General features: G+C 42.2%; 2 protein-coding genes across 5 annotated transcripts; both read right to left on the reverse strand.

Annotated features, from left to right (window-relative positions):
• Window positions 1–101: 101 nt before the first annotated feature.
• LOC128425000 (sushi domain-containing protein 2) lies at window positions 102–9,670 on the reverse strand. The gene is made up of 18 exons (XM_053411476.1): window positions 9,623–9,670; window positions 9,433–9,530; window positions 9,050–9,190; window positions 8,472–8,670; window positions 7,983–8,134; window positions 7,717–7,884; window positions 7,454–7,628; window positions 7,105–7,306; window positions 5,877–5,962; window positions 4,396–4,664; window positions 4,169–4,303; window positions 3,917–4,072; window positions 2,853–3,101; window positions 2,571–2,760; window positions 2,042–2,136; window positions 1,778–1,957; window positions 921–1,017; window positions 102–829 (listed from the first exon to the last, which is right to left on the reverse strand). Exons 3-18 carry the CDS (start codon window positions 9,108–9,110, stop codon window positions 784–786), a joined length of 2,460 nt encoding a protein of 819 aa, XP_053267451.1. The 5' UTR covers window positions 9,111–9,190; window positions 9,433–9,530; window positions 9,623–9,670; the 3' UTR covers window positions 102–783.
• Window positions 9,671–10,772: 1,102 nt separating this feature from the next.
• Window positions 10,773–24,640, reverse strand: myo1hb (myosin IHb). Of its 4 annotated transcripts, XM_053411504.1 has the most exons (32): window positions 24,588–24,638; window positions 18,748–18,909; window positions 18,254–18,369; window positions 17,531–17,729; window positions 17,356–17,436; window positions 17,070–17,249; window positions 16,887–16,985; window positions 16,679–16,792; window positions 16,471–16,542; window positions 16,262–16,381; window positions 16,032–16,099; window positions 15,831–15,936; window positions 15,659–15,739; window positions 15,474–15,565; window positions 15,250–15,344; window positions 14,891–14,937; window positions 14,583–14,663; window positions 14,397–14,502; window positions 14,162–14,279; window positions 13,938–14,051; window positions 13,768–13,844; window positions 13,607–13,675; window positions 13,417–13,501; window positions 13,173–13,335; window positions 13,004–13,087; window positions 12,600–12,693; window positions 12,268–12,323; window positions 12,054–12,189; window positions 11,874–11,944; window positions 11,486–11,583; window positions 11,307–11,406; window positions 10,773–11,237 (listed from the first exon to the last, which is right to left on the reverse strand). In XM_053411504.1, exons 1-32 carry the CDS (start codon window positions 24,597–24,599, stop codon window positions 11,208–11,210), a joined length of 3,126 nt encoding a protein of 1,041 aa, XP_053267479.1. In that variant the 5' UTR covers window positions 24,600–24,638; the 3' UTR covers window positions 10,773–11,207. The 4 variants fall into 4 exon arrangements, with proteins under 4 accessions (XP_053267479.1, XP_053267477.1, XP_053267480.1 ...); XM_053411502.1 differs by having other exon boundaries at window positions 10,773–11,406; window positions 24,588–24,640; XM_053411505.1 differs by lacking the exon at window positions 24,588–24,638 and adding an exon at window positions 19,871–20,017 and having other exon boundaries at window positions 10,773–11,406.
• Between the last annotated feature and the right edge of the window lie 782 nt (window positions 24,641–25,422).

Consider the following 25,422-nt stretch of genomic DNA (forward strand, 5'->3'; position numbering starts at 1 on the left):
TTATGACGTCCAGATAATGAAAGGAGCTTCGGAGGAATAAATCAATGAGCTCTTCGCCATCAGAGAGGAATGATATTTATTACTGAGGCAATATCTGTAACCTTTCCATCAGCGCCCATGAGTCACAGGTATTAACCAGATAAACAACATAACAGGGATGACATCGTGTTTTGAGGATGTTAATACATAATCCAATCAGACATCATCAATTCAAATGACCTTGTTTTCACTTTTTAATAGGAGCAGCTTCTGTGAGTCAAGCTGCACAGTATTCGTGTATGAGATAGCTTTATTGTCAAACAATTGTGAATAATGAACCTTTAAATAATATTGATCAGCGTTTGAGGACGATACACAAACAACGCACACACAATACATTACTTTACAGTTGTTACTTCTGTTTTTCTGCAAAATACATGGATGTAAAAAAACATCAGGTGCCACAACACTTGAAGCTCTGTGGGTATTTGTACTTCCTGACTAAAATGGAGTGTTCAAACATCTGCAGGAGGTGAGATGCTTCACGCTAAAAACTAAATCTGTAGTTTTAGCTCAGAGTGCCGTGTAGTGTTGGGTGTGGTTAAAAAAGAAAGTGCAACACATGTTGGACGTAAATCACCCCGGAGGATGTGGTGTGGAGTATTACCTGCTGCTTCCTTTGTTCAGGCTGATGATATATTCATCTATATTATATAAGAAGGTATTTATGTACCAAATAAAGTTGTTATGGTATCATTAGTTGGAGATATGAACATGTAGGCCACAGTGAAGCACAACCTGTGGTTAGAAGGCCTCACTCGTCCCAGTTAGGTTTGCATTTGCAGCTTTCCTGAAATTGAAAAAATGATAACAATACACGTCTGTCAATTCAAAGCGTATAGAGTTGATTCATTCATAAGATTTTAGATACTGCACCGCACCTTTTCTGTTTCCTGGAGCTGAGTATGATTGTCGTTATAATAACAATCAGTGCCAGAGCTCCGATTACTGAACCGGCCACAATTCCTGCGACATTACCTGAAATATGACAAAGATGCATTTAAACCAGAGGCTCTCAACAGAGGCAAAAACATTTGATAAGATGAAGTGGGTTTGATTAAATGCATTCATTATATTTTAACTATATAGGTTTGGATGGAAAGACAGGGGGCAAAGGTTACCAGGATCCTCCAACATTTGTTTCAACACATACACTGAATCAAGCTCCATTGTTTCCTTGTCCATGTGGCACGAAGCACATGAGTGTGTTACTTCTGTCTCTTATGGAAAACGGTTGCTCTAGTGGTGAGAAACCAAGCAGCAATGATTGTATATCCTTACACTGTGATCCTGAGGCCCTCTTTTTAAATACTCAACAAAATCTCAAAGAAACAATGGATCGATTATTTAATTTGGTCGAGCTTTCCATTTTTGAAAGTTGAAAGGATGAAAGTAAAATAAAAAAGAGAGGAGAGGAGAAAGGAGGGAAGTTGTCAAATGCAAAATTGACAACATTTTACAAAACAAAAAAACTAAATTTTAGTCACTTTTCTGCATTTCATAAGTCTCCTCCTCATAGGGATTAGATGACAGATGGAGTTCTTCCGTTTTTTTCAGATTTCCAATTTGTTGTGTGCATTTGATTCGACTCAATAATCAAAGGTCATGAAAGAGATAGAATTTTTTCTCCATTCAAAACTTCAATCACAGAGCTGATTCCATGGATCACACTCACACTCATGATTTATAAAAAGACAAAAAATGATTGGAGAAGACTGATCTCATAGTTTATTCTTACTGGGAACCACGCAGCTGGTCTCCTTTCCGGACCACTGGCCGCCCTCCTGGCACACGCGCTCCGCTGACCCTTTGAGAGTGTAGCCGTCGTTGCAGGAGAGCACAACCTTCGCTCCTTGTAAATACGTGGTCCCCTCCTTATGACCGTTGTCCGGTGGTGAGAGCCAGCCACAGGAAGTCACTGCGGAGTGTGACAGGAACTATTACACATCATAAATGTTCTAAACAGGGGACACTTAGACGTCTTCATCCTGTGAACACTGACCTGGCTCAAGATCCACAACAAGAGAGATGTGATTCTGGTAAGACACTCTGGTGGCGTTTCCCATCCTTGGACTGCGACCCACCAGGATATCGAACCTGCGGTGCAGAGGAAGTGATCAGGACATGAGAAGCTGTAACATTATTTAACAGACAATAGAAATTCTCATGAAGTTGGAATGTGAATCAGCAGAAATCAAATCATCTTGACTTTTATTCTCTTTATGGGCTAAAAATACAAGATGTTTAATAGGCCAATTCTTTCAAAAGTCTTATCTCCAGTTATAACAGGTTGTTCTAGTCCAGGTCAAAATAACCCTGATGATATCACCAGGGCAATATCGGGATTATTTAGTCAGATGTCAATTATTTATTATTTCATCATTAAATTTATTTTTATCAACTATTCATCAATTTAAAACATTGACAGTACAACTGAAGATGATCACAGAATACGTTTTCTTGACCAAAACAGTTGTACCGAGTAATTTTGTCAGTATTATAATGAGTAAAAGTAAATGTTCTCTGTGCACCTGCAGAACTGAGCTCCCTCTCCCGCTCCAGAGCAAATCTCTGACGCCTGTTCACCTAACGGATCGTCTGGACTCACAGGGACAGAAAACACTGGAATAAAAGTGATGTCGTGTCTCGGAGCGTAGCAGTACGTGTCCAAAAGATACTCTGAGTCATATGTGAACAAGGCAGACGCGTTGTATACGGCCCCTGTAAGAAAAAGAAAAGAAAGAGGCACAGTTAAACATCGCAGGAACTCTGACCAACACTCAAAGGTTTCATTGATTTCATGGGTTTCTTACAGCTCGCCCCGAAACTGAACAGCTCCTCTGGATCGCTGTGGTCCCGCACCAGTTGACCGTTGCTTAGGACGAGGTCGTCCGCGGCGTCCCCGTTCATCTTTCCCAGCAGGCCGAGGGTGGAGTCTTTGAACGCCTCTGGCAGGAGCACGGTGGTGGTCATGGTTCCCTCTATCAGTCGCACCTCCACCCCGGCTCCGGTCGGGAACATCACGGTCACGTTCGTCGGAGCAGGAGAAAACACAAACACGCCTGCGAGAGAGATTCGGTTTAAGTGAAGCAGAAGAAGAAGATTCCATCAAGAACTTGAGTTATTTACAAGCAATGTGGATGTGATATGAAACATAAATAATCCTGGTTTCCTTCGACAGTTTGAACTGTTTGTTGAGATCCTTTAGTAACAGCAGCACTAAGACAGCAGAAGTATTATTAGATATTGGACTCAATAAGTTTATCATTGCACTTTATTGTTGTAGTTGGTCAGGGTGAAGGCAATTTTAACATCTTTATATACTGGTGGATTGATGGATCTTGGCCACAGACCGAGGACAAAAGTCCTGCATCTGTTTCGTCCAATTTTGTTAAGTTGTCCATAACAATATCGTGTCACATCTAAGTCAAGGTAAGCAGGTATTACTAATTATTTAATAGATAAGGATAAAGGAAATATTCATAAATGGGATAATATAGGTGAGGATAATTTAATAAAGGATTTCTCTACACCTGAATAATTGTAACGCAGTCCCTCAATGTTGTTGAGAGATGTGTTTTGGGGCTTCAGGATGTCAGACTGTCCTCATTCCAGGGCAGAAAACGTCTCTATAGTCAAAAAGCCTCCAAGCGACTGGTTTACCATCTCAGCTGAAGTATAAATACTCTGTTTTTACTTTATTTACACTATGTTATTAGTCACATATCCACTGGTTCACCACAAAGTGAGAATCCTGATGTCACAAATATGAGGATTTTGTTCAAATTCTCCAAAGAAATGAATCCAAGAAAGTTTTTCAGAAGATTTCAGCAGTATCAGTGAAATGAATGATCAGGTGCAGTGGGGTGGACCTCACCGTGCAGGTCCATCCAGCTCTGCTCAGTGAAGGACAGGGTTCTTTGGTTCTGCAGCACTTGGAGCCCGTTGTGTCCCGTGGCGAGCCGAACCTCAATGACATCAGAGGATGCTTCTCTCATGGCCACGGATGTTAACTGGGTGGCTTTTATGGTTTCTAATCAGGAAAGAAGCAGATCGGTGACTACAGGTGTTTATTTTATATTCAGAAACAACAGTCAGGTCTCAAGGCTCAGGCGCTTCAGTCACTCACCATTCACAGATTCTGTTCTCCCTTGGATTGTCAGATTCTTCTCTGCGGAGGTCACCAGAGTGTATTCCCCTTTGCCATTGAAGGTGTAGCTGACGCCATCAAACGTTATGAAGTGGGGATCTCCAAACACCACAGCTGTTTCACACACAAAACGTCACGTCATGCCACAGGACACTTTTATTGAAAACAAACTCGTAAACTGTTCCCGCGGGGAGTGAGTCACTGACCCGAGCTGGGCGACTGGTAGCGTCTGCAGTCGCTGGAGGGCCGGTGCTTGAAGTAGAAGTGGCAGTTGTCCGACCACAGGCAGCAGTAGTAGAAGCTGAGCACGTCATACACCCAGTGGGACTGTCCGGGGATGCGGGGGGGCCTCTTGAAGGGAGGAGAGCCCCAGTCGTGGGCTCGGTCCGGAGTGCTCCCCCCGATGGAGTCCGCCGTCAGGACCTGGGCACCGGTGCTGTCATAGCAGCACTGCTGTCCCGCCGCGTACATGGGACTGTGGACGGGTTTACAAAACACAATGTTGGGTTTACAATGACAAAGCAAACATCCATCCATCCACTCTAGTGTTTAGCCAGACAATTGAGTCTCTATAATAAAATGCAAACTCAATGCAAACAGGCCCCAGACCAGAAATCAAACCAAGAGGCGACAGCGTGACCTCTGCTCCAACGTGCCGCCCCCAACCCTAATATGCTGATGGTAAAGATGAATAAGCAGGACTCAAAGTTCAGAGATACGACGAGAATGACATCATTTTTGTTGACTTGACTGGTTAAAAAGTTAGATCCGATTATCCTCACCTATCAATCCATCCTCCAACACCTAATAATCAATATTCATGCTCATTGGGATCATGAACGTCTGTATTAAATTTCATGAAAGTTTATAAAACAACCATTTCGGAGATATTTCAGTCTGGGATTTGTTAAAGATTTCAATTACCTCTGCAACTCCTATTATCACACAACTAAGCGATGAAACCCAAACATCTCTCCTCTTGCTCAGAATACTTATTTATGTTTATATTTCAAGTGCCGAAATTTGTGCGCAACCTTTCACCCAATGTCTGCTAAGATTAACTCCAGCCACCCCCCCCCCCCCCACCCCCCTCACCTGAGACCCTCAAAGGTTAAGCACTATATATAACTGATGGATGGATATATGATCAGCTGCTTTTCTCTCTCAGTAGCTCCAATAATCAATATCAATCGACTGTTCAAGGTGCCGTCAATCAATACGGGTATTTAACTAGAGGTCAATGGGATTATGCAACAGAGAAGCAGGATAAGAAGGGAATTTACTGCATCTTACTGTCAAGGCTAATATATTAATGCTCAGGTATCGCAAGGTCTTTGAGGTAATAGATAGGAGTACGATTTTATTAAGGGAGCAGAAAGATGGCAAGTATAAGAATTGTTTTTGTTTGCTTTTTCTTAATTTTAATATTATTATTATTATTATTGTAAAAAGCAAATCTTTTTTAGCTCGTTAAGACAGAGCTTATCTTTTGCTCTGCTGATAGACAGGTGGTCGGCACATCTCTTATTTAATCTGAATCACTGGACACTAAAGGTTTTGCCTCTTTGCTAATTGTCACAGATACTGGTGGGTATCAACCAGTTCCCTCCATCCATTAAACGTATAGAGAACAACATGTTGAGCTGTGGAGTTGAGGGTGTGTTCCCAGTGTCAGTGGAGCGCTCACCTGGCCTGTATGGCCCTCACACAGTGAACACTCCCGGGGTGGTAGGTGCAGACACTCCCTTTCTCTATGTCACAGCCATAATCCGTCTGAGGGGAGAGAGAGAGAATGTGAGCAGGCGGACGATCGTACATTTCACTGTATTAACATTTAAACCCGTGTTCAGGAACTGGCTGCACCGGCCGTGCACACTTTGTCCCAGTAGAACATTTATGTGATATGTGTGACTTGATCTCAGATTTGGGCCACGGCACCAGTTTAGATATAAGAGGCTCGACTATAAGTTAGGTTAAATGGTGTAAACTGGATTCAAATGTAACTTTACATGCAAACTTGGTGTGCGCGCTGATGCATAATTATAATGTGACGAGTGCAGCCACTGTTATTCTGTTTGCTCGTCCGTGATTTTAACGACAGTGGTTTAATAACACATGCTGCACTTGCCAGTTAACAACACGTTTCTCCTTCGCCTGTCTCTAACTCTCTGTAATGTATTTACCCGTCCCTCACTGTAAAGGACTAAGATATAAAAGGTCACCTCACAGCAACTTAAGTACAAACATCATAAACTCATAAAGTCATTACACACTTTTATCTTGAATCAGTAACACAATTCAAGATAAAGTGGGTGTGGTGTGGATCCATGCGAGCACCTGAGTCCACGCACATTTAACTGCCTCGGTCGAAGAGGTTATGTTTTGGCCTCTGACCTTTAGTCTGTGAGCGGGATTACGCAAAAACAACTGAATGGATTTCTAGAATCTATGACATTTTGGAGTAAGGCGTATGAGGTGGAGGAAATATAACAGGCATGTTTAAGGGACTGATATCTATGACTATATATCATATTTATAATAAAAATCTGGATCTAATGGATTTAAAAACTGTGGTTTCATGGGGCAACGAGTACCATTCTAGTTTCTGATTAGTTGTTCCAGGGAACCCGAGCCATTTGTCTCTTTCTCAAAAGCCACCAAACACCTGACTCACAAGTTTATTACGACGCTATCTTTATATTTGATTTATAATATTGATTACATTTTAGTTCCAGCACATTTACAGTCCAGCACAGCATCTGTTCGTGTCTCTTACGGTACTTGATTGTTTTTGTGTGTGTGAGTTAATCCAGAGCATCTCAGGAGGATTTTGACTAAAATAAGTGTCTTTATCTCGAAGTTGTTTCAAGTGGCTGCAGGTAGATAATAGAAACTGTGCTGCTCTTTACACTCACATGAAACCTCCCCGTGTCGGCTCTGGCCTGAGCCAGGGTGCAGGGGCAGTCGATGACCTCACTGAGGAAGTTGGGCAGCTTGTTCTCCAGCTGGTCCCAGGCCACACACTTGTCCAGGGCCCAAACTGTCGAGTTCTGCCTGAACTTCTCCTCCAGGTGCCAAGCGAGAGCGTGGTCCTCTGTCCAGGCTGCTTGCACATTCCTAAATGAAACAATTCAGCAATTGTTTGTGTTGACAAGAGCATTTTTGAGGAAATATGAGATGTAAATAATAGTACATATTGGAGTATTTTATTCTTATGAAACCATTATTAAATAGCAAGAAGAGGAATATTTCTTTCAGTCATACCACATGCCATCGGTGTAGCTACTGGAGCTGATGCGCAAAGAGCCGAGCTCCCAGCTGGAGAAGCCGTTCTCTGCTGGTTTGGGCAAAAAGCTGAAGGATCCACTGTTGGGTTGATCCTTTGAGAGCGAGTACAGATATTCCCAATGACCCTTCCAGTTGGCTGAGTAAGGCTCTCCTGTAGAGAGGCATTACACAGATGCTCAGGGTTTTCTACAGCTATGAGTTAGCTCAAGTACCAATATGTACTATACAGTCGGACTCACCGGTCTCCCTGTATCCCCACAGCTCCACGTTGACCCTCGCAGCTCTGACCAGAGACGTGTTCCAGGTCATCTCCAGAGAGCCTCCGACACCGGGCGTGCCGTAGTACTGCCATTTGGTCGAGTTGACCAGGGTCGCCTTGAACTTAGAATCTAACTTGCCAGTGTGTACTGTAGCAACACATTAAAATCAAAAATAATTTGTGTTAATGGTGTTTCATTTCCTAGAAATTGTTTTAAATGGACCCTGACTGTGATAATCCCAGTACCTGAAAGCCAGGATCCAACTCTGCTGAATGTGGTGCCGTTATCTGAGGAGATGTGCAGAGGGATCCATCCCGTCTCGAAGAGAAAGGGGGAGATACAGTGGCCTCGGCTGTTTTCATCCACATACCCCACAGTGTTGGTGTCACCGTTGAACCTGCAATTTCAGAAGGATTATCATTATCATTTATAAGATATTTAATAATTAAGGTTCCATGCTTTTTTCTGCACTTAAAATGTATGTTTAAGCCACTGTGAGGCCATTAGGACGCTTTCTACATGACAGACCTTTTGAACATGTAATTTTGGGAATGAAGAAGAGTTTAAGGGGCTGTACTAAGTTACTGGAGTGGAACTTATACTATCATGGGGGTTTTGCTCTTTGACAAATGCCCATTAGGTCATTGTCTGCATTACACTTTAACAAAATCAGCCAATTAAAGACCGGTAATACAGGTTTAGTTACATGTAAATGCTATAAAAGAAAATGTTACCTGCATACAACATGGGAACTTTGATTGAAAGTTGCATCGAGGACGATAAAATCCGTCCCACCGAACGAGGTCCCGGAGTAGGGAGAGACTCCCACACAGTAGTCCTTATAGTCCGTGCAGCAGGTCTTCAGGGACGTGCACGTCGGGTGACACGAACAGACGTTGAGTGTTTCTCCACAGTTTCCCTCACATGTCTGCCCTGTCCAATGAAAAAGAGGTTTTAGGAGACGATCAATACATTGTATTATTATTTAATTAGAATTTAATGAATACACCTACTTGACTTAAATTTGGCAACTGAAAATGTATCATTTATTGAATCTTTAAAATATTTTATGAATTTGAATTGACCTTATCCACCTTTATATAATGTTTCACCATGTAATTGAGGTATCTCTTGCTGTATCATTTCGATTTTCTGTTTTCAAGATTCAAGTTTTGTGATTGCTTTAAGTCAAGAGTGTGTTTTCTGTCTCTGTTTTGATTCTCCTCTCACTCTGATTAGACAGCGAAACAATTAAATGTCGGACATTAGACAGGATAGAGTTTTAACATTTCAGAGGTATGCAGGTACTGACCTGATGTCCTGCAGACACATGAAACCAGGAGGACAAATAGTGCTGCGGTGACTCTGTCCATCGTGCCACAGTGAGTCTGTCTGTCCAAGGCGTCTTCTCCACACTCCTCTGCAGCCTGCGTCTTCAACAACTCAGTCCCAGCTGGTTAGAGCACACTCAGCACTTTTACAAACCTTGGCCCTTTTATCACATGCCTTTACAAACACTGGTTTAATCATCAGCCAGGAGTCCGGGTGATCCCAAGGTCAGCTGTACATGCCCTGTTTCCCCGCTCATCTTTCACCATCTCAGGCTCCTCTTGACACAGACAACCCACATGCACTAAACTCTGAGATTCTCTAGAGTTTCTTTGAAAAGAGAAGTGTCTGTGAACACAAATGTACCTGAGGAGTCTGAAGTGGAGACATCAGCTGGTGACCAGATGTCCCCTGGTTGGTTGCAGTGATCCCGGCTGTTTGTAATGTTGAACACGTTGTGGTGACTGTAGTCAGAGAAATGGGATGAAGAGGGCAGGTTCTCCTCCGGTCTTTGAGATATCGTTAAAAAATGAAAATTCAGTCATTGTCTACTCACCACTGTGCCGAGGGTGAAGTGTGGGTGAAGTCTAAAAGTCAGAAAAACACTTTTGGAGTTTCAGGGGTAAACGGCGTTGCAGCCAGATCCAATACAATTGAAGTATATGGGGACTCCTCCTTCAGATGTGATAAAACAACAGATAAAAATCCACAACATGCCTCCAAACATTTAAATTGACTCAAAACGGCTTCCTTTAAATTATGTTTTAACCTTCCTTTGTCCTCGAGGCGAGAGCTTGTGTGTGTGTGTGCAAAACTAAACTTGGCAATGTTCTGGTTTTTTTTTTTGTTCTGCTATTTTATTTTACCCTTGAGAAAGTGGTCACTATTTCCTTTATTTCCAATTTTGTTGGATTTGGCTGAGACTCTGTTGTAGTGGTGAGCAGATAAAGAGGGAATTTAGATTTTTGGGTGAACTATCCCTTTAAGGAACGCCTCCTCTCCTCCTCCACGCTTCTCCTAAACCTCCTATCCACTAAAACATGCACGTGACGTCATCAAAGAAGTGTCCCTGAACCTTCACGTGTAAGTAAACTGCTGAGTCATGACTTGAATGACGGGCGAGGAAGGGTGGCGGGGGGGGTATTAGCTGAGCAAGACCTTAATCTATTGCATTTTGAGCATTGTGTGACATAACCAAATCAAAAGGTAATAAAACATTAGGGGGTAATTGCTCCACTGATCCAATCAGAGCAGGGCAGGTATTCTTAGACCCCGCCTCCTCCATCACGAGGACTCAGTGTTGAAGAATCCCCTGAACTGGATTCACCAAGTCTCAGCCATGGAAAATATTCATGGCTGCAAAATTCGTTATTGATCTGACAGAGTCTCTATTGTATTAAACCAACTATACAATAAGCACAGGAACTGGTGTAGTAGATCATTACAGTTGGGAATAGGTCACACTCTTTTAAGTATATTTAAAAGCAAGTCAAGTACTTACTTTTACTTTTACTTTATGTAATTGTCCACTATGCATTTGTACTTTTACCCAAATAAAATGTTTGGTCTGTAGTTTGGTCCGTAGCATTGATAGAATAAAAAAGGCCAGTAGGTGGAGGTGCTGCCTCAGAAATCATCAACACTGTCTCAAAGGCTCTTAGTGAACGAGGCTGATATTTCCAGTACAGATGTTGATACAGAGTCAGTTGTGGTTTAACATGTTTTAATGTAAAGTTACAGCATCTGTGAGGTATTATAAACAAGAATACACTAATGGTTGCACACAGGTACTATGTCTCTCTACTGGTATAATCTAAAATTTCTGATACATTTAATACAAAACAAAATACAAGTGCTTCTCTTTGTATTAGGGGTAGTTGACAGTTTGCTCACATATAGATGGTTTTTAATGTCAAAATATGACGAACAAGCAGAGCCACTGATATTCTGTACATTGGGTTCTGCTATAAACATGTTTTTTTCTCTTTACAGTCGAGGTATTGGCAGTAATTATGTAATAGTAGCATCTGCAACTTAAATGTTTCGGATGCAAAATGCAAATATTTCCTTTTATTTGCAGCAGGATTATTATTAGAACAATCATGGCTGTTGCAGCTCGGAGACTCAGCATCATGTTCGCATCATAATCTCGTCTTGGTTCTCGTCGATTCCTAAAAAACATAAAGAGCTTGGTCACTTGTCGGCGGCTTTGATGATGACTTAACAGCGTCTGTACTCACCACCATCAAGTGGCCATTCTTTGCCCTGTAGACAATGAACTCCTGACCACTCTTAAAGTCCACAAAGCCCTCTCTGCCCGGCTGGATGTCGAATCGCACACTGCAAAAGGACATCAGAATAAACTCACTCGTCTTTTACCATTTAGATATATATATACGTATAACTCTGGATCCTGTACCTGCCCTGCACCACTTTGATGCAGTTCTGCTTGTTGGCTATAACACTCAGCTTGATCAAGGCCTCAAACAGGAAGTCACACTGCAGCACCAGATCCCCCTGAAAAAACAAATGTCCCCATTCAACTGATTAGTCTGGTGATTTTTACAAGCCCATATGGTCTGATCCAGTTCTGATTCAGGTCTGATCCAGGTCTGATCCAGGAGTTAGCCAGTCTGATCTGCACTGTGTGAGCCTTAAATGTTATTAAGATTAAAATCAATTCTGAAGTTTATTCTGAAGAAATCAATCCACTACTTGTCTATAGAAGCGTGATTTATATGATTCTGTTATTGTTTTTAAAATCCATATCTACCAGCGACACCAGCCTGATGATAGCTCTACGGTACCTTTTTCTTGATGTCATCACTTTTAACATGAAGGATCAGGAAGTTGTCGCTCAGGTTGCTCACAGATACGCCTGTTTAAAAAAAGCACAACCTTTTTAAAAGCATGAATCACACAACTAATGCAAGCTTCAAGTGTGTGTGTGTGTGGTGGGTGTGTGTGTCTGTCTCCTCACTCGTTACCTATCAGAGAGCTGTAATCGATCCGCTGCTTGATCCTGGCCTCTTCCACCAGGTAGGCGGCTTCCAGGGTGAAGATGAGCTGCCGGTCACGAGGCCTGAAGCCGTTCCTGTCGTACTTCACGACCGGCACGCTGTACTGTGGGTAGAAGGTGCACGAGGTGAGAGGGGCTGAAAACGACCATGTTAATGCAAAGTCAAAATAATGACAGTTTACCTTGACTTGCTCCTGTCGTATCATCTGGAGCACTTTGATGTGTATGTCGCCTGTGCCTTAAGAAAATAAGAGAAAATGCTGAGGATCCATGAGAGAAGGTTTCACACTAACACTTAAATATGGAAAGATGGCAAATTGACAGGCCAGAATATTCAAATGACTTTTAATTTGGGAATACATTTTTCATAATTTGGAAGCACTTTAAATCGGCTGAAATCGAATGTACGGTAATGCTGTGTTGTAGTTATACATAAAATAACAAAAGTAAAAGGTTTAAAGAGAATATTCCTGTAAGTACATTCAGAGGCTATGAAATCATTCTGCAGTCTTACTGATCCTGGTGTCCAGGAAGGGTCTGCAGACACTGAATGAGTAGTTTTCTTTCTTTCCTTTAAACATGGAGCTCGTCTGTGACTTTAACAGAAGCTGCAAACAGGGAAAATATGTTAATACATAAAGTAAGAGTATAGTAATATACTGCATATGTACTGTATAATGGAACTTTATTCATTCGGGAAATCTGTGTTAGTTTTGTGTTTTCCACAAACTGTTTCCAGAAATAAGATACAAAAACCCAACTGTTTGTATAAAAGTGAATGTTGATATCAGAAGAATGAATTTAAATCTTACTATTCTATTAAGGCAGACACACGTGGGAATTCTGGTTTATTGAAAATGTGACTGAACACTAATATGAATGGTTCTGCCCTCATGTGGGACAGGGTGTGGATCGTACCTGTGCTCTCCTCTGTGGAGTAATTCCTCCAACATACTTCTTCACCATGTGGCGGATGTAGAGCTGCTTCAAGAGCTTGGATGCCTGCACAAAAATAAAGAAATCAAATGAGCTGTTTGATTTCCAGCCTGTGCACTGGTGCATGCAGCCTTTTGGAGAAACAACCAACCTCCTGCATCACAGGCGGAGGCGTGAGCCAAGCGTCTTTCTCCAGGACGGTTCTGGGAAGGTTCTCTTTCAGCCTGGTGAGGTAGTTCTGCCTCACGTACGCCAGGTACTCGCTGTTGTCAACGCAGGCCGGCTGATTCCTGGTCATGAAACCTTTGATGAACCTGGAACAGATCAACAGACGTCACAGCACAGACTCTAAACAAACACATCCTCACTGCCACACTCACATAAGATCAACTTACTTCTTGATGACCTTGACAGCCCATGATCTCTTTTCTCGCTCCTTTCTGGCCAAGATACCTCTCCAGCAGTTCTCAATCTTAGTCGCTGTTTAGATCAGACAAGTAGACAAAAGGTCAAATCATCATATAAAACATTTAATCAAGAAAGAAATGATAGTTTGTGCCCATGATGCCAGATATTGCCTCTCACCAGCGTCTCTCTGTTTCATGTAGTCTCCTTTCACCCTGTAGCCTTTGTACTTGGCCTGAATCCTTGTCGCTGAAACAGAAACAGTCAGTAGTTTCACCCCGTTTAGCTTTTTGATGCTTTGACTCCTTCAATAGAAACCTATCTACAGAACAACAGCTCACCTAGCTTATGTTTGCAGACCTGAAAGGCGTCTTCTGTTGCAAACAGAGTTCTGGGATGGCGGATGAAGATTTTTGTCCTTCGGGGAAAAGACAGTGAAACACTCATTACTGTAATTCTCGAATCCACCACAGAGAGTCTGTGAGAGCCATCCATTAACATCTGTGTGTACCTGCCCATCTTGTACTCATTGGATTTGTAGCCCAAGTGTTTGACGAGGCACCGCACCCCCTCTGCTGCCGTCCCTTTCCAGTTGGGCCAGGTTTCAGGACACAGAGGTTTATACCTGAGAACAGAGGAACACACAGAAACATTTGATCCCAGCAGAAGCTAGTAAATTAGTAACCCCATGTGTATTTAGAATGCAAATAGGGAAATTGAATGGGTGCTGGATACCTCTGGAGGAAGATCTCATATTTGCGGCGGTAAGCAAACCCGGCGCGCCTGACCCTCAGGTGCTCCATCAGCCCCAGGTACTTCACCTGATGCCGCACCAACACGTCATCAAAGCGTCCTGCAGGGGACACCGCAGTGCTAAGAGTTCAAGTGTCTCCTCCTAACTTACAGTGCACATTTAACTAAGACTCTGAGGTCTCTTAAGTCGGAGGTGTTATGGGACACCTGGCCTCACCTGGCTGCTTGGCTTCATTGGGCTTAATGCAGCGGACGTACCACGGCTCTTTGGACATGAGGATCTCTGTCAAGCCCACGAGGCTGCTTTTAAACTGAGTCACCACCTTAGGAGTAACAGGGAAACGGGATATGAGGACTAAAGGTTTGTTTATTGTACTTGTGTGTTAATTGGTCGTCATCTTACAGTCTCAGGTCTCCTCTTAGTGTCCGGCTCAGTAGAAGGAAAACAGAGCTTGATGATGGCGTTCTTGGATTGTCTCATGACCTGAGGAGGAACAGGAAATCTGTACCGTCAGTAAACACGTCCAACACATGTCCCTTAATGTAAGAGAAAAGAGTTCTGCTCTTTTAATCTCGATATATTGTCAGTTATGTTGGTGTTGAAGTGGAGAACATTAGAAGTCATTCAGCACATTTAGAAAGAAGTCTGCATTTGTGTAATGCACTTGTTCAAACACCCGGTGTCAGAGGATTCAGATGAAATGAAATTACCTCTTTCCCATTACGATACAAGAGATCATTGTTTTTGTCCAAGAATCCTGAAAGTTTAAAGGGCAAAGAAAATACTTTAAATTTTACAAGAAAAACGACACACTCCTATTCTCACAGAGAGTCTGTGTCAGCTGTCAATCATGATGTTTCACTTTGTTTTTAAAGCATTGAATAACCTATGAAAACCAAACTTGCTCTAAAGATGAGAACTTTAATATTATTCACTGTGAAACTACCTAAATTGACAGAATAACTAGTAGCATGTGGTGCATAGCATATGTACATTTCATTCATAGACTCATTTAATGGGATTTAAACGCAAAAAGACATGAACAACAATATATTATTTCATCTCTCACCAACAACACAGTAGGTAACTTCCCCTGCGTAGTGCAGGAGGCGGAAGTCTCCCCGATCCAGTGTCTTCCTCGTCTTTTGGTCTGCAAGTTTATGTCTGCATGGAGCACAGGCAGAGTCAGTGAAGGTCATTAGGATGTTTATGGTTATTGGATGTGCTGGCTTGATTGCTGGGTTCCCTTTTAACCATGTGCATTTCCTGTAAATCAAAATGCGTTGGACTCACGTGACGAAATGCGGATGGCCGCCCATCTTCTCCTCCATCTTCTCCAGGAAGGTGAGATCTGTGGCTTCTCCCGGACGTAAACATTCCTCGTCCTGTGTAAGAGGACGAGCATCACGTTTTACTTTGTTGTTGTGCCACAGCATTGTTGATATTTCCGAACGACCATAACTCAATCACAGCTTTACCAATTGAGAGATGATTCCTCTGTATTTCTCCTCCACGAGGTCACATATGATCTTGTTGTTGAAATATGGCACCGGTTCCCACTGAGCATAGAAATATGATAAAAGGATGAGTGTTTCGTAGCAGTGTGAGTCATTAATGTAGTGAAAATATGAGGAAAAGTGATTTTCATACTTCTATCCCTTCCATATCGTACTCCTCCTGCTCTGATTTGAGGGTCAGCTGGATGAAAAGCTGCTGCAGCTTCTCGTTGCAGTAGTTGATGCAAAACTGCTCAAAGCTGAAATGAAACACGTGCACGTCAGTGTCCAGATTCCTCGTTTCACACTTTTTCTGTTGAAGAATAATCCGATTCTTTGTTTTGAGTGGTCTCACCTGTTCACATTGAAAACCTCAAACCCGTAGATGTCCAGCAGACCGATCACTGTCTTTCTGGAGGAATCCTGGAATTAGTGTACAGGGGGGGGGGGGGGAATCACGCTTTCTGGTTTTTAAATACAAATTGTAAAAAATTTGCTAAAGTCTTCCAGTGAGATTGCTAAACTCAGGCTAAGGAGAGATTAAGTTGTTGTTGTAGTAGTTGTTGATCTTTTCTTTCCACCCACCTTGTTGGCTAAAGATTCATTGACCTTGTTGACCAGCCAGTTGAAAGTGCGGCCATAGATGGCTTTGGCAAGGGCATCCCTGGCATACACTGCGTGGTCCACAGAGAAGGGAGTGAGCACCTTCAACATTAGGACGAGGGAGATGATTTAACACCAACACAATAATAAACAGCCCATCAGATTTAACACTTTATTAAGAATAAAGTCACCTCCTCCATTTTGGCTTCAATCTTCCTGTGGGTTAAGCCCTGTTGTAGCACCTGAGCAGGAATCCCCAGCAGCTACACAGCAAAGGCAAAATGATAACCGGACATGAATTAGCTTTTTTTGTTTTACATCAGGAGGTTTATATGAAAGTTATAAACCATAAGAACACATGTAAAGATATAAACTCTCTGTTGTCTGTTTGGGACTCACCTTTGACACCCAGTGCATCTCCTGGTTGGTGTTGAGAGAGGCGTAGCCTCGCCCGTCTGCTTCAAACCGGATGTTACCGAGGTGGAGCACGCTGGCAATGATTCCAAACAGGTGCTGCATTACACCCAGAGAGAACCCCAGTTTATTATACATGGTTTTGTGTGAGGCTTTGTCCAGCGTTAGAGTGTAAAGTCATTTTCTACCTCACCTCAATATCATTCTCACTGAACTCTATGACAGAGAGAGCTTTCCGCACTGTCCTCCAGTCACTCTTATCATTGATGGAGCTAACTTTGGCACAATCTCCCTGAAGAAGATAAATAAACAACAGGTCAGACTCAAGTTTTCTGTCACCAGATATATAACAAGAGGGGTTTTTTTTCACGCTGACCTGCACCAGATAACTGTAGTGCTGGCAGTTTCTCTCCAGGCCGAGCCAGAGGAGCAGGTCGTCCTCTCCTCCGTCCACCAGCTGGTAGAAGATGTGGAAGTTTCTCTCTCCGTGGTTCTGGTGGACCACTCGGGATTTCTCCAACAGGTAACTGAGGATGTGGCCACCGACCGCACCACCCTGAGGAGGAAAGGTCATCTTTAACCCCCGGGTCTGTGCTAAGTGTTATTTACCGAGTTTGTGATTTTGCAGAGTAATGTAATGTAAAGATGATAAATCAGTCCACCTGGTGGTCAAACTGGATATCCATGTATTTCCCAAAGCGGCTTGAGTTGTCATTCTTCAAGGTTTTGGCATTTCCGAAAGCCTGGAAGATATAAAACGCAAAATATTTTTTAAATGACATTTTTCTCAGCACTGGTTTCACACGGCAGCACCTTGGTTCGATGTGTGTCACTGACCTCCAGCACTGGATTAGAGAGAAGGAGTCTGTCTCGAACATTGTTCAGGAGTCTGGTGCTCGGGCAGCTCACAGCGTAGTACTGCAGGATTTTCTTGGAGGCCTCGGTCTTTCCAGCCCCGCTCTCCCCTGAGATCAGGATGAAGTGGTTGTTGAACTCAGACAGCATGGTGCGGAAGACGTTGTCTGCCAGAGCATAACTGAAAGTACAAATTCAGTCGAGAATTTGACATCAGACTCGTCATAGCTTCATCCTAAACACTTCTTATATGAGGTGCAGAGAAGGTGAAGGGCTCTGGCCAGATGCAAACCAGGGACATCGTGGTTTATGGCCCCTCACATGCATAGATTCCCTCCATGAATTAATCAGTTAAAAGTTAAATAGCACTAGACAGTTCTAGCAGTTCTTAATATAAAACAAACTAGTTGACAGGTTTTTTCCACTGCCATTTTACAGAAAACCAGCAACTTAATGGTGGCGCTAGAAGAACGGTGAGGAGATAGTCTAAGTCATTAGGGTTCATCCTCTGAGGATCATGAATTTAAGCATTTTGTGAAAATCCATCCAACAGTTGTTGAGATATTCCAGTCTGGACCAAAGTGTCTGACTAAGCAGGTAACATTCTTAGACCCAGTGTGTAAGTTTTAAGAAATGTCTAAGAACTGTAGCATATCAAAACCCGTCCTTGGTATCATCTTTATCCAGAACAAAAGACGATCTTACATGTGAGGTGGCAGCTCAAAGAAGTTGACTCCCATGTAGGTGTCCATTTGCTTCTTGCTGTAGATGTCTAACTCTTTATATGGATTGACCGTCACCAGCAGCGTCCCAATGTAAGTCTGCAGACAAAGACAAGGACAGGAAGTCGAGTTCTGCAACTCTTGCACATTTGAAGATTGTTTTTCTCACCAGTGACATGACTTTAAAAAGGCCTCCAGCTGCGTGGTGTGTCTGCATCATTCCACTGATAAGTTATTTTGTTCCTCTTATCAAAAGCAATAAGTTTGTTTAATCACTTCTCATGACCCTACAGACAGCAGTGACCTCTAGAGTGCACACTCTGCAAATGAAAAGAACAGGAGATGCTGTTTCAGCAGCACAAGGTGCCAGATTCAGCAGCGTTAGGACCTCGTGGGGTTGAAGGTCGAGGCTGTAAAGTTTCATTAGAGCACAAGAGAAGCAGTGCAGCGTGCACAGTTACCCAAAATTAGACTCACGTAAATGAGATTTTCATGAAAGCGCTTCTTCAGGTTTTCCAGGAAGGCTGTCTCGCTCGTGTAGGGGTCCAAGAGAACAAAATCCTGGATGCCCACGCGATCCCGGGCCGTCAGGGAGGCCTCCATGTTCCTCAGGATCTGGTTACACCGCTCATCCAGGCTCTGGGCCCGAAGAGGAACACATCAGTGACATGACACAGAAACAGAATCACAAGAAAACCAAGTAGCATCACAGAGCCGGAATCTATTCCTGTCAAACAATATAGTATTTTTAGTCCAATTATCCCAGATCCATATGTCCCAAGCTTTTACGTTGCATCCTGTTTTCCTCAAAAGTTATCTGCTTTTGTTGAAGTTGTCAATCAACACACACACACACACACACACACACACACACACACACACACACACAACCACACACACACACACACACACACACACACACACACACAAACAAACACTCACAAGCACAAAATAATGGATAACCTGGGATACATTTCCCAGAGAGTGACTAATTTCCTGCCGGTCTCTCCCTATGGCTGCAACTTCCAGTCAGACAAGTTAGCGGCCTTGACTGCATCCTTTATGATATGTTCATGACAAATCTAAATTCAGCCGTCACTATCTAATCTGCTTTTGTGTTCTCTAAAGAGCCATTAGTCACGCTCATGGCAAGGACAAGGCGAGCGCCGCATGCTCCACCTTCTCCCCCGTCTCTATAACGTGAATGACAGTCAGATAACAGCCTCAACAATAATTTAACACAAATACAGAATAAAGTCGATCAAGCACAACCCAGATGTAATTAGATTCATTATGGAATCCACAAACACGGGATTCGTTCTGCTGCTTTACTCACAACAGAAGAAGTGCCAAGTGAAATAATCAGCTAATGGGATGCCCTTTAATTACGGTGCTACCAGAGAGCCGCCCAGTATTATGCTCCAGTAGTTTGAGTCTCATCGCTGCCAAGTCGACCTGTCACCGAGTCAGAGTGTCTGACAATCATCCTCCAATACAACCAAAACGTCTCAATAAACCACATCCTGGAAACAACATGTGATTGTTTAAATGTTCAACAAGGAAAAGATATTACATATTACATATTATAGACGTTACATACCCTGAGGGTCCTGGATGTGTGTCCTGGTGTGTGTGTGTGTGTGTGTGTGGGCGACCCGGTGCCTGCTCTGAGCTAAACATCTGGTTTTATTGAGGGGAAAGGACAGGAACATGTCAGGAAACTCTGACAGATCACTGCCTGTACTTCCTTCTCTAGGAAACCATCAATAATATAGTGCGTGTCCAGGAACGGAAGAAAATCTCGTTCTAAATTTGTGTGCGTGCGGGGGTTAGCATGTGGAGATGAATTACATGTTTCCTGAACATACAAACTGTTTCCAACTATTGCTAAATAAGTAAGGTCGTGACCTCACTCTGTAAAGTGAGATAATATATTTTAATTTGTCGGAACACAATTAGAACTGAATTGAATGACACCTTTGGGTTTTTCAGAATCATAACTTATCATCTAAATCACACTTTGTATATTTGCCATTGTTTGAGCTCTGGACACTCAATATTTAACCTTTAGAGAATATATATATAACTTTATATAAAGTTCTTGTTATTTATTGCCGAATTCTAAATATGTCTCAGTATAAAAGTAAAAAACTATTATTAAAACAACTAAATAATAATTAACAATAATTTATTTTCTCAGGGGCACAAATATAAATATATATAATATAATATATATAATGCTCACTCTCCTGACAGATGTTACAACAACAAAGAAGTGAACCTCTAAAAACTAATGCCAATAATTAAACTTTAGAAATGAAATACCCCTTTGAAAATATTCTGTTAAATAGCCAACATGAACAGCAGTCACTGACCTAATGTGATCAACTAAGACCGTAGCAGTAATAACAACCTGAGAAACCAGAAATGTCCTCACAGAGGTTAAAACTTGAAATGCACATGAACAGTTCTTCTGACAGACCAACTATTCTTTGTGACACTTGCTTATGCTGTGAATTTCCGACGAGGGGTGAAGAAATGAGCGGCTTCTCTCCGTCACTCTGCCGTGTTGTTGCTCAGCGGGCACGGAGCACGGGACAGAGATTTTATTCCATTCAAAAGTAACATGACCTCCACCGAACACACGGCCAGTGAGAAAACAAACACTATCCTGTGAGACAATGGACAGCTCTACCAAAGAAGTGGAAGATAAGAGGTCGACTTCTCTTGGCAGCGCTGGCCTCTGATTTAAGTCGGTGAGTGCAAATGACCTTTAGCAGTTAAAGGAAGAGAGACGACCACGGATGAATCAAATGCTCCGAAACGAACTAGTACTGTAGAACATCAAATTTTGATGCCAGGCTTCATCGGAACAGGAAAGTCTATCTGACCCGGAGACCATCACCCGAGAGGGCGCTCCATTGTCCCCGTCTATCCAGTACGGTGCCGGATCCTGTTACGCAGCCACAAAGTGGCAGTTAGGCTCCTGAAAGAGATAGCACTCCTCGTGGGCCATCGGCCGACACCACGCATCACCCGGGGCAACACACTTTAAGGGGGCTCCAGGTGTCCAGAGAAACCTGACCGTGGAACAGGCCTCCATCACAGCAGCCCAGTGCCTCCTCCGGTGCTACTGGGTCACACCGACAGGCAAGACACGGTAACAAACTCATCACCCTGTTTGCAATGGTAAAGAATCAACTGAACAGAAAAATCGGATTAAGTGTTTGTTTAAAGGAACATTCATTTGTTTGTGTCAATCTGGAGGCAGAAGCTGGAAACACCACATTCACACATTATCCTCACAGAAACATGTTGTTGTGAAGCTGCTAGTGAGCGATGACCTATGACCTCAACATAAGCATTCATTTAAACTTGTGCTCCTTGCCACCGGGTACAAAGTCACTTTCCTTTGAGCTCATTTTTTGGTCTTCACCGATTCATTAAGGAACACTGTGGCTCTTTAGCTGCTAAATGCTTCCCTGGCTGATTCACCGGTAAGCTGCTTACGTTGTCTGTGATTTGGTGCTGCAGATTTTTTGCCAAAACCAAAACCACAAGCTGAAAAGGGCTAAAAGGGCACAGATACATATAGGAGAAGATTATCTGTGGATTTGTCAAAGCAATCAATACCTTTTAATATCACACATAGTAATTGGATTTATAAAGTCAGAATAAAATATAAATTGGTGCAACTTTAAAATGTATGTGAATCTACACAAATTTTGACCTGCACCGTCTAATTTTTCTACAAATAAAAAAAAAAGTCAGAGAACTTTGAAACAGCAGGTAAGAATACACACACGCCAGGTCCATGTAATTACCTCCTTGCTTTCCAGAACCATGTGAGTCATGGCTGAATCAGTCGTGTGTGACGAGCCTGATAAATCCAAAACTGCTCTGAACGTCGGTCGTCAGGTGCACAACTCGGTAAAAAGGGTTTTCAGTCGGTGAGAAGTTCTCCCATAGTGCACTCTGTTCAAGTCACCCACTGATATGTCACCAAGAATCTTCTCTTTCTTCTCTGACACTCAGGTTTGCATCGGCTCCCTGATGCAAACAACGGCTCTCAGCAGGTCCGGTACCACGCCTGGGACTGAGAGGCCGGGATGAGGAGGAGGAGGAAGATGAGGAGGATGAGGAGGGAGTCCCTGCTGCTTCCTACTGGGCTGGCCTCCCTGCATTCTGGGTAATGGTGCAGTGATGAGCTACCTGGCTCCGGCAGCACTGAGCTGGTTAAACATTCATGGATCGCACGCAGGAAACCTTCAGTTCAGTGCTTCACCTGAGTGATGAACAGCTACACTATGTGTTTAAGGACGAGTGTGTGTGTGTGTGTGTGCGAGTGTGTGTGTGTATCTGCAGGTATGTTACACAAGGATGTGGTAACTGTATCCCCACGGAGACCCCTCCTCACCCTCCTATCCACCAAATTACTGCACAGTATTCGATTACAGATCTTTGATTAGGCAGATGCATTTCAAACTAATTACTAACTGCTCATTAGAGACACACACAGCACTCAGACCCAATTTCAGATTCTCCGGCATCACAAATTAATTACACATGTACCGTCATATTCTCATTTAATTATTGTGAATCCTCAGACAAAACCACAAATAGTATAAAAGTAATTAGAGTATGAAATATCAAAAAAAATTGACTACACCATATTTTAATAATGTCAACGCATTAATCAAAATTTATTTCACTAAATATATATGTTGTTTACATTTATTGAAGTACAGCACAGAAGTGAAAGAAAGTGAAGGAAGACGAGATAAAGATGGAGCCACGGTAGCAAACCAAATGAAATGTAAATTATGCTGTTTCTAAATTGGACATTACACTTTAAACATTATTCCATCCGGGAGCCTTTGTCTTATCGTTCTCTTACGTTTCAGTTGTGACAGTAAGGCCGAGTAACGTTGCCCTCCAATTCCGTCTGTTTAAATTTTAACATTGCGTTTCCTGCAGGCATCAACAAAAGGCATCTTACGTTACTGCCCTGAAGATCGGCCGCAGCACGCAGTGACATGAGAGAGCACTCTGGAAAAAAACTGCAATTAACATAATGTAATCCATTATGCAAATAGTGAAGGATGTTGAGGATCCGCTCCATCTTTAAAGAAGCTGCTTTTAGGATGTAAAGGTGCCCAATAAAAACACACAGACACTTGCTAAAGGTCACATCTTATTGATTTGTGGTCCACCTTAAAAAAAAACGTGGACCAATCATCAGATGGACATTCGTATGGTTATACATACACTTTGCAGATTGTTTGACATCCATCTATGAAGCTCTGACAGTTTTGCTTTAAAGATAAATACTGTACTATAAAGGGATAAAGATTTTAATTAAAATAAATCCCAAAATGAGGAAACATTGTAGATTATAAGAAAATTAACCAACAGTCACAGCTCTGATAATATGAACAGCGGATTGTCAGAAGTTGTTTGATATTAATGTAAAATTTGAGTTTTGGTTCCAACGCACAAAATAAACAACTTTTTGATAAACTTTAAGTTTTCAAGCATAAACACACTTTTCACCAGTAAAAATCAAACTTCTCAAATGCATCGTTGTTCAGTGCCATATTCGTTCAATTATTCATAAAATAACTGTGTCTGATGAAGTACATTATAATATGATAAAACATATTTTAAATAAAATAATTTACTTTCAAAGGGGAGCATTAAAATAAAAGAAGAATACAAATTTGACTATTAATCATCAAAATGCATTTGGTATTTGATGTATGGACCAGACTCAGTTCTTGGAAGCTTGAAAGAAAATAAATATTTATTTCATGACCTCACCCATGCACTAAATATTCATAGAGAAAGAGTAGTAATTAGATAAGCTGAATACTTTAACTTTACGGATTCACACACACACACACACAAGCATACACACACACCTCGACACCTCACCATCAGATAGGAGAAGAACAACATTGCCTGTTGCAGTCTCTATTCTACAGAGTGAAGGACGAGTGTCCTTGATCCACCACTTGTCCAAATAAATATTCACAGGCTCAATTAGTCCCAAACAACTAATCCCTTATTCATGTGAGCAAACGGATTGCTGTCGCAGGAGCAGGACTCTGAAGGCCACAACAAGCTGTGAGGATATTCGTTTTCAGGGGACCGAGGACACAGCATCACAAAACCAACTGATATAGAGATTGTCAACATCCAAGCGACCTTGCATACAACTGAAATCATAACAGCTTCAATATCTGTTACCAGGAAAGTCATAAACATAACAAATGTATCTCATCGGGCTAATATTATAGTTTTCAAGCAAATCTTACCTCTTTGTCCATGTCGCAGTTCTGTATGTGAATCTAAAAGAAGCTCTGCTGGGTCTCTGTGTGAGTCTGTGTGAGTCTGTGTGAGTCTGTGTGAGTCTGTGTGAGTCTGTCCATCCGACCGCAGAGGAAGCTGCGAGGACGAGGGACCGGACTGTAATTTCTACCTGTACTGTATTTATGGCCGTCCCATAATGCAGCAGCCTCAGCATGTCCTCACTGTGTCCCACTTTGCTTTGATTTTCAGGTCGACCTTATTCACTCGAAAGGGCTGAGAGACTCCAGCAGCTGTAGACACAGTTTATTGAATTATTTTTTGAAGATATTCTCACAGACAGGAAACAAACTATTTCAACTGCACAAATTAAATGTATAACACACTGTCAAACAGTGGTGCAATGTAACTAAGTACATTTACTCAAGTCAATAATACTGTACTTGACATTCTTCTATGCAATTTTCAAATTTACACACTTAGTGGATTTTGTTTCTCTTTACTCCACTGACATTTATCATTGCAAAAACATATATAAGGAAAAAAGTATAACAAAATACATTTTCTTATTTGTTGTTTTTTATTTTCTTTATATTGTTGTCTTCATCAACATTCTGATAATTTTTTCAAAATCCGATGTGGAATGTAAACCTGTAGTTTGTAATGTGGTATTTGTTGTTGTATTCATTCTTTTACCAAGGCTCAGGATCTGACTACTTTGCTCTTAGCCTGGTGAAAGTGTATTCATTCAGTTGCATTCCCTGGGTTTCAGTCGATTTTAGCCCAGAGACCAGAAACCAGTTTGAGAGACTCTAGAACAGGTCAAACAGGCTTTGGACAGGG

Source organism: Pleuronectes platessa, chromosome 19 (assembly GCF_947347685.1).
Source record: "Pleuronectes platessa chromosome 19, fPlePla1.1, whole genome shotgun sequence".
Classification (NCBI taxonomy): domain Eukaryota; kingdom Metazoa; phylum Chordata; class Actinopteri; order Pleuronectiformes; family Pleuronectidae; genus Pleuronectes; species Pleuronectes platessa.